The sequence below is a fragment of the Asterias amurensis genome, chromosome 6, assembly GCF_032118995.1.
Source record: "Asterias amurensis chromosome 6, ASM3211899v1".
NCBI classification, from domain to species: Eukaryota; Metazoa; Echinodermata; class Asteroidea; order Forcipulatida; family Asteriidae; genus Asterias; species Asterias amurensis.
Window position 1 is genome coordinate 15,488,469 of NC_092653.1, and position 13,093 is coordinate 15,501,561.

At 40.5% G+C, this 13,093-nt stretch overlaps 1 protein-coding gene across 1 annotated transcript; it reads left to right on the plus strand.

The window, feature by feature from the left end:
- Positions 1 to 423: 423 nt before the first annotated feature.
- On the plus strand, positions 424 to 12,045 carry LOC139939014 (THO complex subunit 5 homolog A-like). Its single transcript, XM_071934724.1, has 16 exons — positions 424 to 892; positions 1,168 to 1,314; positions 1,961 to 2,172; positions 2,980 to 3,126; positions 3,599 to 3,713; positions 4,340 to 4,472; positions 5,193 to 5,311; positions 5,944 to 6,043; positions 6,575 to 6,683; positions 7,341 to 7,442; positions 7,639 to 7,847; positions 8,318 to 8,421; positions 8,844 to 8,931; positions 9,251 to 9,366; positions 10,207 to 10,397; positions 10,987 to 12,045. Exons 1-16 carry the CDS (start codon positions 767 to 769, stop codon positions 11,048 to 11,050), a joined length of 2,082 nt encoding a protein of 693 aa, XP_071790825.1. The 5' UTR covers positions 424 to 766; the 3' UTR covers positions 11,051 to 12,045.
- The last annotated feature ends 1,048 nt before the right edge of the window (positions 12,046 to 13,093 follow it).

Below are 13,093 nucleotides of genomic sequence, written 5' to 3' on the forward strand. Positions count from 1 at the left end.
TTTAATGCATTATTATACTCTTTCCTGAATTTTCTGAATGTGCGGCTAGGGGACGCCAGCTGCGCTCTCCCGTAATTTGGTGATATGGGGGGGGGGGGGCTGATAAGGCGCACACGGCACCCCCAACCCACCCCTAGTATTCCGAGATATCACTGACTCAGGTGTACCTCCATGAATTTCCTTGCCGTTCACCAATTTGTGGGTGACCAATCCCATCCAACATACATCAAGTTGGATGTCAAGAACACTAGCAGGTCACTATTTGGCACATTTTTTGTGTTTGTTTACCACTGAAACCCTATATTTTTTAATTTTTTTTGGGGGGGGGGGTGGAGGGTCTCCAACCGGCTATGGCTCCAAAACAGAGCCGTATGTATAGCGCCACCAAGTGTCATTTGTTTTTTAGTTTGTTAAATTCACTACGTTCCGTGCGTAACAAGAAAATTATCTCCTCGTCTTAAAATTTCAGTTTACAACAATTATTGGAATCACTTGACGGATTATTTCACTCAGTTGATGGGAAGCTTGTATACAAAAGGAAAGGAGATTGGTTAATAGCTTTCTAATCAGCCCATTAGTGTATGTATGAGCTTCCAAATTTGCACTGTGTAAACTGTAAACTTGTGGTTTATATTGATAAACTGTAAGTGTAAGGCCTAAGGGAGTTGCCACTGTAAGTTGTAAGCGGCCAGCGTTTTGACTTGCTTTCGACACTTCGAAGTTAGTTGGACTTGCAAAAAGGTTTGGAACTTTAGATGTTTTTAAAATGTCAACTGTTGCCATAAAGAAACGGAGAATCACTAGCAAAACAGATGGAGAGACTTCCAAGATGTCGCCACCGAAGGAGCTCAAGAAGTTGAAGCGATCGCAAGATTCTAACTCGTTATCACAGGTTTGTATTTTTTACTATTTAGCGAGTTGATTGTGCATTGTAAAAAATGTAATGTAAAAACGTACGGAAAGTTACTTATTTCCGACACCTGGGCCCATTCCCAGAGTGCTTTATAATTTAAATTAAAAGGACAAAAAGTAAGCCCATTCTAATTTTTCTACCTTGCTAAGCCCAACAACACTATTAATATACCAAAATTAAGTTACCAGTTGAAAAATATTCAAATTCAATATTTATAATTTATTTTGACATAAGTTGTTGCTATTTTATTAAAGGATCTTTCTGGTGTGTATAGCGAGGAGAAAGAAGTAGAGAAACGAGATGCACAGAAGGACTTGGAACTCCACCGCAGTGAGTGTACCAGCCTACGTCAGATCATGGACGACATCCAAGAAGCCAAAGCTGGAAATACTGAGAACAAGGTGGTTACTGAGCCTGCAGCCGATTTCACAAAACGCTAGGATTGATCCTATCTCGAATTAGGACGAGTAACTCGTCCTAACTTAGGATTAATTTTAATGTCTGCATGGTACAGTGCAGGGTTGGGACCCGTTGTAGGTCCTAAGATTACTCTTAAGTATAGGAAGAGTTTGGCAAAATCGACGGCTGGGTGACTAGTGTCATCATTGTGACTATAAAAAAATGCAATAACGTAACCCTCCTCCCGCACGTTATCGCAACTAGACTATAGATTGCATGGTCAGGTCACTACTACTGTTTTTCAACTATCTGATATTTATCCAACAGTTATTTTGTTTAATAATAAAAATAATAATAAGATACATTTATATAGCGCTCGTAAACAACGTACCACAGCGCTTTACAAGAAACTAAAAAAATAAGCAAATAAATAATGGCACTGATAATGGGAAAACAGTCGAAGCAATCAATCATTGAACAGGAAAGTTTTGAGATGTTTTTTGAAAACTGCAAGTGAAATTTACAGAGGAGAAAATACCTGGGTGCCCCTGCCCCCTTAAAAAACAAAGCATACAGGCCTGAGACAAGATAATAATATTAATTTCATCAGCAACCACTTATATATGATTATTTGTTCTTTATTCATAGGAGTCCTTCATTGCCAAGAAGCGCATGGCAGCATCCTTGCATTTTGTGTCGCTGAAAAAGCTAAACCGCCTCTCGCATCTGCGCTGCAAGGGCGCCCGGGAGAAGACGATGTTGGGCAAGCAGCGAGTAGACAGCCTGCACCTACAGCTGCAGAATCTACTGTACGAAGTCATGCACCTACAGAAGGAGATCAAGAAGTGTCGGGAATTCAAGTATGACAGTGGCAGTAATTTGTTGGGGGGTTTTCTCAAGAAGTGTCGTGGCCGAGCGGTGAAGAGCACCGAATTGCAACTTTGGTGTTTCTGTTCAGTGTTCAGCAGAGTATGGGTTTCGAGTCCCAGTCGTGACACTTGTGTCCTTAAGCAAGACACTTGAACCATTGGTTCGTCCTTCCGATGGGACAAAAAGCCATTGGTCTCGAGTGTTGTGTAACGCATGTAAAAGAACCCAGTACACTTATTTAAAAGAGAAGGGGTTCACCTCGGTGTTCCTGGTTTGATTGCCTGCATATTGTGCCACAGCACCTTGTAAACCATTACACGGTGCTTTAAATGAATAGGTCTCTTACTTCAAATCGTAGCTCCACATACCTTGCAGAAAAAAATACTGTGCGCTTTGATACACCCTTTAGGGGTGTGATAAAGCACTATATAAGAAACGAGTATATTCACAAAATATATTATGTTATTTACCATAATATCTGGAGTAATTTCGCTACTTTCATTTCACTCTGTGACACCAACATATATTTCAAAATTTTGATTTGAAAGAAACGTTTCAAAACTTTATAAAGATACAGGGATTTCGGTGATCTGGGCCCAATTTCATAGTAGCAGCTTTAAGCATAAAATGTAGCTAAGCACAACAAGATTATGCTCCAAGTCTGTGTGAATTCATCTAACGGTCACCAAAGCCCAGACCAGGGCCTCCATGCAAATTCCAGGCCTTTTTTATTCTGCAATAACATTGCTTTTGCTGTCGAAAAGAAACTATAAATATGTCCCCTTTTATTCCTGCAGATCTAAAGATGAAGACATCGAACTCGTTGACCTGGAAACCTTCTACAGTGAGGCCCCGATGGAGATCACAAACCCCAAATCCACCAAGAAAAATCTGCATAAGCAACGACTAGCCAGGCTGGACTGGGAACTCGAGCAGCGTAAGAGGTCAGTTTTATAGTTTTACCTAAAAAACTTGACGACTAATGAAGCTGAAACTTATATACATACAATATCTTCATTCACAGTGAGAAGGGATTCATGTCATGGACAAAAACTTGACCCACTAAAGGTATCAACCCTTTAATGATTAATTTGATAATTGTATTTTATGGCAATCAATGGAGTTTTAAGCGCGGGAGGCCTGCTATAGATTAGCATCCCTCTTCCAAGCAGGAGAAAGGATACCTTCCCCCTTCTGAAATATCCTTCATGGTTCTTCTTCTTGTTATCGTGCCCACACACTAGATATTGTGTTTCAGCCAGAACTGGACACAGCTCCTAGCAATATCACTGTACTTTGCAAGGTCCTCAGATTTGCATTCTTGCTCCAGTAGGGGGCATCTCAGGAGGTGCTCCATAGTTTGTGGCTTTTTAAAATGGTTCTTGAAATGCATCTTCATTTGCATCTTCAATGCAGGCTTGCTGAGAAGTACAAGGAGTGCCAGAGCAATACGGACATCCTGGCTAAGGAGATCAATTCTAAGGAGGAGTACCTGGACAGTCTGCAGCCACAGCTAGCTAGCATCTTAAAGGTAGGGGAACCCATTGAGTGAGCTCACTCCTAGCCACAAAACTGTCTCTCCTTGAACCTTTACAAAGCCATCACATATCAAGTATAAAGTTAACTATGCTAGACCATAGCAAATACCTTTACTGTACAGTTTTAAGGTTGGCACAATGTACCTACACTATTGAGTAGAGCAGTAGGACAATTAATGGTTAATATTAAACAACCATGACAACCCAAACTTGCTGCTGAGCACAGACACAATCATGGGTACACTTTGTATTACAAATGAACAACATATAAATATTGAGTAACTCTTTACATATCTTGTATTCGACAAACTTGAGCACTTCTAGTCCATCATTGACACAGTGATTTTTAATTGATATATAAATAAATACTATTGACACAACTGCTACATCATTGGTTTTCAAAGTGTTGTTCATAAAATGGACACAAACAAAATTTGTATAAGCTTACAAATAACTTTACGGTGGCCACTCAATCGACTTGGAAACTTAACAAATATAGTGACAGCCAAACAGATCTCTTGTCTGAGAACCAATTCTCTCTAGCCACTTATTAAAAAAACAGATTAAAATATTTCTCGATGAACTTTGAGACAAATCATATTGTGTTTTATCCCCACAGGCTACAATCCCAGTACAAGAGTACCTGTCAATGCCGATACACGAGATCAAAGCTCAACACCAGACCGCCAAGCTTCTACCAAGACCACTCTACATCTTGTTCGTACAAGCCAGCGCTTATCAGGAAGCAAGAGGTATACATGCATAGCCATGGAAGTTTTAGTACCAGGAAATCTTAGGGCCATCGATGTTGTATGACCATAGAAGTTCCATAATCACGAAACTTGTTGTACCATAGAAGCTTTGGGGCATTGATGAAGTATGGAAATTGCATACCCATGGAAGTTGTAGTACTAGGGAAGCTTTGGGCCCTTCAAGTTGTATGACCATGGAAGTTGTAGTACTAAGGAAGCTTTGGGCCCTCCAAGTTGTATGACCATTGAAGTTGTAGTACTAAGGAAGCTTTGGGCTCTTCAAGTTGTATGACCATTGAAGTTGTAGTACTAAGGAAGCTTTGGGCTCCTCAAGTTGTATGACCATTGAAGTTGTATAAATAACAACAAAATTGTATGATCATAGAAGATCTGTTGACATGGAAGTTGTGGAACTAGAAGTTTCACAATCCATGGAAGTTCTATGATCATGGAAGTTGCATTGCCATGAAGGTTGGGCAGCCATGGAAGCTGTGTGAATATGGAAGCTTTGTGACCATAGAAATTTTATGACCATTGGAAGTTTTATCGGAAGTGATATGGATGCCAATCAGACAACAGCAAACCTCTCTTATGCAAGAATGCGTTTTTAATTCCAATGGATACAAAGTGCACACTGTAGTTCGGTATTATCCCAGCCTGAAAAAGATTCTAGACCTGGGGTATTTCTTTTCTAATCTGTGTTTTTACATTGGTTTGCAGATTCCTCGATGTCGTTGAAGATTGCCGGAGATCAAGACGCTGTAACGTCTGCCGGGTCAATCTCACCAGTACTGGAGGAAGACAGTGATTCGGATAATGAGGAGACCCTCACTCAATCGGTAACAATGGGTATAAGGAGACAATGAGTATATTAGGATAATGGGTATATTAGATCATAGACACTTAGACAATAGGCCTCAAAATGTGGTGCCCGTTGCAAATTTCCAATATGTTTTTTATTTTCCTCAAAGAAATGCCTCTTGCCAGAGGAAAATTGTTGTGCCCCTTTAAGAATGAAATTCAAGTCCTGGGACAACAGGTGTATGGGGGACAATGTGTGTACAGGGGAATTGCGTACAGGTGGATACAATTGGTGAGGCCAAACAGTAAATGAGGAGATATGGTATTTTGGAACAAGGGTTAATGAGAACGTGAGGAGAAAAAGAGGAGATAATTTTGGTGCAAGAAGGAGCTACAAGGAATCTCCATCTGCCAGACGGTAAATGAGGAGATTTGGTATATTGGGACAAGGGATATTGAAAATGTGAGGAGAAAAAGAGGAGATAATTTTGGTGCAAGAAAGAGCTACAAGGAATCTCCATCTGCCAAACGGTAAATGAGGAGATGTGGTATTTTGGGACAAGGGATAATGAGAACATGAGGAGAAAAAGAGGAGATAATTAGCTTCAAGGGAACTTCGCAAATGAAGCTTTCATGTAAAGTTACAGTTTCGTTTTGAATTTGTGCACAGAAGCGAAGGAGGAAAACCATCGGCAACAAAATGGAGGAGAGACGGGAAAAGCTGTTGAGTAAACATCCACTGCAGGTCATCATGACCCTGAAGTGCAAAGGTGAAACTTTTTTGAAAGATTTTCACAGTTGTTGCGTTTGCGTTTAACCAAATTCAAGTGTTGAGGTTGAAAACATAAAAGAGATCAACACAAAAAATGAAACAAATTGTTTGCATTTGAAGCGACCATTAATTGTTTTCTCAAAATAATCTACTGTCGTCTCAGAGGGAAACTAGGCTACAAAAGTGATTGGAAATAATCACAACATACCTTTAGAAATGAATACGAACGCCTCTGATACCAACAAATACCTTCTACACCTCAAACCTGTGTAAAGTTTTTTCAAATCTCGATATTCTGTGTGTAAAAAACCCAATAAGTTTATCGCGAAACAAGCAGAAGGTCGACATTACTGTGCAAATGCATGTGTGGGACGAACAATACAACCTCACACAATCTCTGTCTCACAGAAAGAAATACTAAAGCATTACACCTAATGATTCTCTTTGTCTTGGACAGGATCAAAGCATGAATGTTTTAGAAGTCCAGGTACTAGACAATTAATCAAACTATTTTGTTTGTTTTCTGTAGATGGCTCCGTATTGACCTTAACATTCTCCTACTTGATGTCACTCCACGTCGTGACCGTAGGAGTGGAGTTAAAATTGTCGCCCTCGGCCCAGACGTCAGCTTGTGCTAGGTACGCCAAGAAGTAACATTTGTTGGGAAATAATTGTTGAATCATATTGTCATATTAGTGTGGATTCTTTGGTTTAGTAGGACCGTCGGTTTTGTAGAATGGTAGAATCGTCATCTCCAAAGATGTCAAATAAGACAGAGTGTTCTAAATAGCGCCCCCTAGTGGCTCCATGCCGACAATGTTCATCTTGACCATAGTTTCCTTCGCATTTTCACTTAAACTTGTTTGAATTTTGCACGTTCTGCAAACTTTTGGTCTTTGTGGCATGTCGTAGCTGAGCGATAAAGTTCACCAGACCCAAGCTGTGGTGTTGCCAGCAGCAGAGTGTGGGTTTGATATTTGGTCATGTCATGTTGTGCCCTTGAACAAGACACTTAACCATAAATGCTTCGTAAAAAGTTGGGAAGGTAGTGTATTCTGCTCTACCAGCCAGGCTTCGGGTTGATGATACCCAAGCCTACATCCTTATGAACTGTAAAGGGGGTAACCCTGTTCCAGCCTTAGGAATAGGTGGCACTGAGCTCCTGGTAGCAGTTGATTTAGGTTGATAGCCCAAATTAGTTGAGTAAAGCTCTCAAGTTGAAGTGGGCGATCCCTCATAGAAAAGATAGCGAAAAGTGCTTTGGGAAAACTACATCTGCTTTTCTTTCCTTTCAGCGATCTTCTATCTCCAAGTCATCTGCTGAGCTGTCTGTACCCAGATGACACTGGTATGGAGTCACCCAACACAACCAATGCATATCAGTTCAGCAAACTTGGGTAAGTGGGGTAGCCAAAACGGTCTATTACTGGCAGACTCGAGGTCTAGGGATGCACACAGCGGATCAATTTTTATATAGCACGTGCAGCGAATCAAACGGGGGACCCTGTCGCCGCAGACTTAATGCAACTGATGATCAATAGCTAAAAAAATCTATAACCAATTCCTGTATATTTCACAACTCTCTCCTGACAGCATGGATGCTATGAGCGCCTACATCAAGAAAACTGGCTACCCGTACCGTTGGGCCCAGTGGCTCTCTGGACTGGACTTCCTACCCCAGGACTGTCAGGAGCCCAATGCAAAGACCTCCATCAGCACCAGTCACATGGAGTCCACCCTGAAAGCACTCAGGTCTCGTACACGGGCTAGACTGGCTCTGACCAGGCAGCTGGCATCTCTCGGTGAGTACAGATCAGCTAAGTTCACTTTAGTTGATTTGAATCGTACCTTGGCTAGATAGCACACAAATCCATGTAACTGTTAATACAACAAACTTATAACCCAACCTCAATTACATTACACCACAACACTGAGACACTCCAATGCACACACATCCAGCCAGCAGCCAACTCAAGGCCTTGGACTTCGTTCTTGAAGGGGCACAACAACTTCGCTCTGGTCAGGGGCACTTATATGAGGAAAATGTACACTTGTACTGGAGTCTTGCAAAGCAGCAAAAGCACGGGGCAACACGACAATTAGTCTGGATCCTGTGGATCCTTTCAAGGCCTGCAACTCCCATGCATCACCGACCATACAACAGCTTGCAGTGAATATTATTGAAAGGTTTAACATCTTGATGTTATCCTTCTTAAAAGGTCTGTGTCCGGACTCACTAACAAAATAAAATCTGATTGATATTTTATGACAGAGCGTAACACAGTACCCATACAAGCCCAGTCCATGAATCTGTTCCCCGCCAAGGTGGCCTCCAGACTGTCCTCATGGAAGACCATCACAATGGAAGAGTACAAGGTAAAGAGAACTTAAATTAACCCTCCTTATAAGGCATCCTTGGTTTCATCACAAGAAATATATAATTTTAATAATTAAGAAATTGTCAAGTTTGAAAAAAAATGACTGTCTCCTAAAGTGGGAGGTTGTCCCTTTTGGGAATAGGGCTAGATAGCTGAGTGTAGAGGTTGGAGGTTCAAATGGTTCTAGTCAATTTTCATTGCTGACCAAAACATTGAATCAAAGTTACCCATCCTCATGAAGACGAGCAGAGTATACTGTTCGAACGTCAGGACCAAAACGGTTCTTCTCGTAGCCAACACCACTCCCAAGAGAGATTTTACACACATGGTTTACCCGCAAGTTTGCTATTTATAGCTACTCCTTAAAAGTACCCTGTCAGTTTCCCTTGTGGTTGATTATTTGTTCTCTTTTTGTTTTAGGCATTATCGTTTGTAATTGGATCACCGGCTTTGGACCTTGTGGAGCAGTATCAGTATTTCTTTTTAGCAACGTGTACCAGAGGATCTGGTAAGTCTCAAACAAAGTCAGGTTTCACCGAGCTACCCCAATTCCACCAAAATACTCAATTTCACCGAGCTACCCCACATTTCACCAACCTAACGGAATTCCACCAAACTACCCCAATTTCACCAAGCTACTAACATCATCTTAAAAATCCTTGCATGTTGATACATGAAAAAAAGTGGTCTCAATAATTCAAACATAGCTCGGCATAATTTCACAAAAAACAAATGAGCACTTTAAGATGCCTGACGGATGTAAAAAAGCGATGTTAACTATTATTGCAGTTTAAATTATTCGCACCATCCGTTACTTGTTCCCACAGCCACCCTCAGTGCTGCCGTCTTGTTGAATGTCGACTACCCACGTTGCCCACCACACATCGTCGTTGGGGTATCCCAGACTGGTGACCACAACAGCAGTAATGACAATAACATCAGGGTAAGCGGGAAACCAGTCAAAGAACTCTCAGTCATAAACTGTCACACAGATCTATCTATCTATCTATCTATCTATCTATCATCTATGATAATACTTGTCAAAGCCTTTTCAGTTTGGACAAGGTGAAAAGACAATGGAGACATTTCAGTTTTAGATGTTGGGGGAAAACCCCAGAGAATTATTCCAGGGAAAGCCCAAGTCAAGTAGGGACTGAAAAACCAAATCCACAAAGTGCCCCTGGTAGGATTCGAACCAGGATCCAAGAGGTGGAAGGCGCAACAAGGCACCCCTGTGCCAAACTGACTCCAACAAATTAAGGGTTCAACATGGCTCCTTCCTCAACTAACAAAATCCCAACACCTTACGGTAACTCAATACCTGAATTGTTGTGGGATACCTGATCCCATGTAAAGCATGATCAGTTAATAGCTAGTGCAGTCCTCAATTCAACATCATCAAATAAAATATCGAGTTGAATGTTGATGTCTTTAGCTACAGACCTTCCCAACTTCCAAAATACGTCTGCTCATTTACAAGCAATTGCTATTTGGCCCAACATCCTACAAAGTCATACAACCTTCTTAATCATGGCTTAAGACTCTCCTGAACTCCAAATTACTAATGCAATTGCCGTTTAAGGATGAATAAAGTTTGTTGAATTGAATTGAGTTTTGGACTGTTAGGGGTTAAGAACTTGCAATGGATGAAGAATTAAAAACCTGCAAGACAACACTCGAGTTTGGACGACTCAAAAGAAACTGAACTTCACAGATAGAAGACAAAACGACAACAACTGGAAACCAAGTGAACTTATTTCAAATTGACTTTTAAATCCTACAGGACATGGAGGCCGAGGTAAACCTGTACTACGATGAGCTCTTTACAGCCAAGTCACATGACTATCTGCTGTCCAATCAGCTTCAGCGTCTACTCATGTGCTTTGACGTGTTCCTCGAGACAAAGGGTGAAGGGGAGGGGGCGGAGGGACCATCAGAATTCGCTCGAGAGAAGATGTTCATCCGACTGGCCAGGTATTACCATAACAAAACTACAGACGTGTAATTTCGAAGGATTTTTTCTGACTTCAGGATTTTTTTTTTCTCAAAACCTCCTTGAGACATCAAATTAATTTGAGAAGTAAAGCAGTCACCAAAGGGAGAGAGAAATAATTAACACTGTGTCCACAAACCCATGGTTTTGTCTTTCTGGTGATGTACAGAGTCTGTAAACCTGAATTGTAATATCTGGGAGATTCTGGGTCTAGAATAAGGGGGAAACCCAGGCCTAGAGCCATTTTCAGGAATTTTCACATTCATCAGCAAATCTCATCCCTAGTTATTGTTCTCAGATAGAAAATGTCCTTCTGCTTGTATAACATTTGCTGTGTAAACTGTCCCTGTAAAAACTGTCCAGCTATTTGTCTACTTCAGCGAAGTAGATTAGGAAAGTTTTTGTAGCTCTGATAAGAACTTATATCTACTGGATCAAGGGGACTTCTAATTCTGCTATGGAGTGAGACATTATTGGTCTCAACATTTTGCCTAATCTGCTCTAGTTTAAGTGCTTTGTCCTTGCAATGCCTCTTTAAGAATCCTTTCACCTTTCTTTGTTTCTCAACAGGGGCCGTGGACGTTCCAAACCATACAAGTACAGCGCTCAATATCGTTACTTCACTCAGCGCTAGTTCTACGCCCTCATTACATTAGATATGGAAGTTGTGGACCCTTGAATCTTACGATCAAACAGCAACACAATATCCGAACCTGTGGATGCTGATAACACTATGCCCCTAAGCATGATTGGCATATAGCTATATTACTAGTTACTTTAAAAAAATAAAAACTGGTGTTTTGGTTAATTTAGGGGGTTTAAATATTCAGAGTTCCACTACAATTAATTTACTGGTTAATAATAAATGTTTATGACTGCATTAGGAAACAAGGTAAAATCAGGATTTGGTAATTTGTGAGTCAAAATTTGTTAAAAATTTAAAAACTGGGTGTCAAAATTGTTAACTTAAAATACATGCACATGTACATGTAAATGACAGATAAAACAGGGTGGCTAAAAAGACAACCAGACACCCCTCTGGCTAATACTTTGTTAGGAAAGTGTTTTCTAAACAATGAACAACTGGACTAACTGTATAGGGACATGCAAATTTTTATAATTGAAAGTTAGCAAGTAACGCCAAACAAACAAATATTTTTGTTTCTTGTAACATGCTGGGGGAATGAGGGTCGATAGGTTGGGAAAACAATTTTTTTTAAAGAAACACATTAACATCTTCACAAGTAAGTAAAAAACAGTACGGGAACATGTAGGGATTCTTATTTTTGGCAAGCAGATTTGATGAGAGCTTTTAGTAAGTTCTTTTAATTCTGTTGGTATAGTAGTGAAATATGCAGTTGGTAAAGAACCTTTTCAATTTACTGACAACAAATGTTTTGGACAGTGAGCAGGCTTCGAGTGGCTGTGAGGGTTACAGGAAACAATTTGTGGGGGCCAACCAGGAGACAATTTGCAGTACAACACACAAAAATTCAAGTACCTTACGTGTACAGTATGTACGTTTAATTAGTTGTTGAATAAATTTCCATTCATTTATCACCCTGAACTTAAAGTGTTATCTTGATTTTTTTTTGTAAATATAAACCACAAGGGAAACTGACTGGGTAAATTTGTAAATGATTTTTGGGGTTGAACAAAGAATTGATTTTTTTTAAATGATAGGATTCATTTCAATGAAGGTGACATGTGTAAAGTTCAAGTTCTGACAAAAATAAAGTTTTGTAAGTTCACTTGGAACTTGTGTCTGCCCCGACTGTAGCTATTGTTTCTAGAGTTTTTTATTGCGACATGTACAAAATGCAAAACTCAAATAATGAAGGATGAATCAAAAAGTGCAAGGCTGCGCTTCAAATGCAATACATTTTACATGTTTATACATAAAGGGCATTTCTTGGGTCGATAGGTACTGCAAACTGTAACAAATTCAAACAGTACCACTATCTAGGCATGATACTGGCCCCCAAGGATGAAAAGAAGGAAAGCTGATTGGTTTAGAGCAATTCCAGGTTATTTCTATCAGACACGCAATCTGGAAGTTGATGTACTACACCCGTTGGCAACTAGTTTACTATACCGACGGCAACCAAAGTACTACACCGACAGCAACCAAAGTACTATACGGACAGCAACCAATGTACTATACGGACAGCAACCACAGTACTACACCCACAGCAACCAAAGTACTATACCCACAGCAACCATCGTACTACACACACGGCAACCAAAGTACTACACCCACAGCAACCAAAGTACTACACTAACGGCAACCAAAGTACTACACCCAAAGCAACCAAAGTACTACACCCACAGCAACCAAAGTACTTCACCCACAGCAACCAACGTACTACACACATGGCAACCAAAGATCTATACCCTCAGCAACCAAAGTACTACACCAACAGCAACCAAAGTACTATACCGACAGCGACCAAAGCACTACAGCCACGGCAACCAAAGTACTACACCCACAACAACCAAAGTACTACTGTAAAGTACTACAATCACAGCAACCATAGCACTATACCCACACCAACCAACGTACTACACACACGGCAACCAAAGTATTATACCCACAGCATCCAAAGTACTAAACCGACAACAACCAAAGTACTACACCCTCAGCAACCAAAAGACTACACCCACAGCAACCAAAGTA

Excerpts from the sequence above, each read along its gene's own strand:
- LOC139939014 (XM_071934724.1), top strand. The coding sequence starts at position 767 with ATGTCAACTGTTGCCATAAAGAAACGGAGAATCACTAGCAAAACAGAT. Across the intron at positions 6,044-6,574 it reads CATGACCCTGAAGTGCAAAG|ATGGCTCCGTATTGACCTTA; the intron begins GTGAAACTTTTT and ends TGTTTTCTGTAG. Across the intron at positions 7,848-8,317 it reads CAGGCAGCTGGCATCTCTCG|AGCGTAACACAGTACCCATA; the intron begins GTGAGTACAGAT and ends ATTTTATGACAG.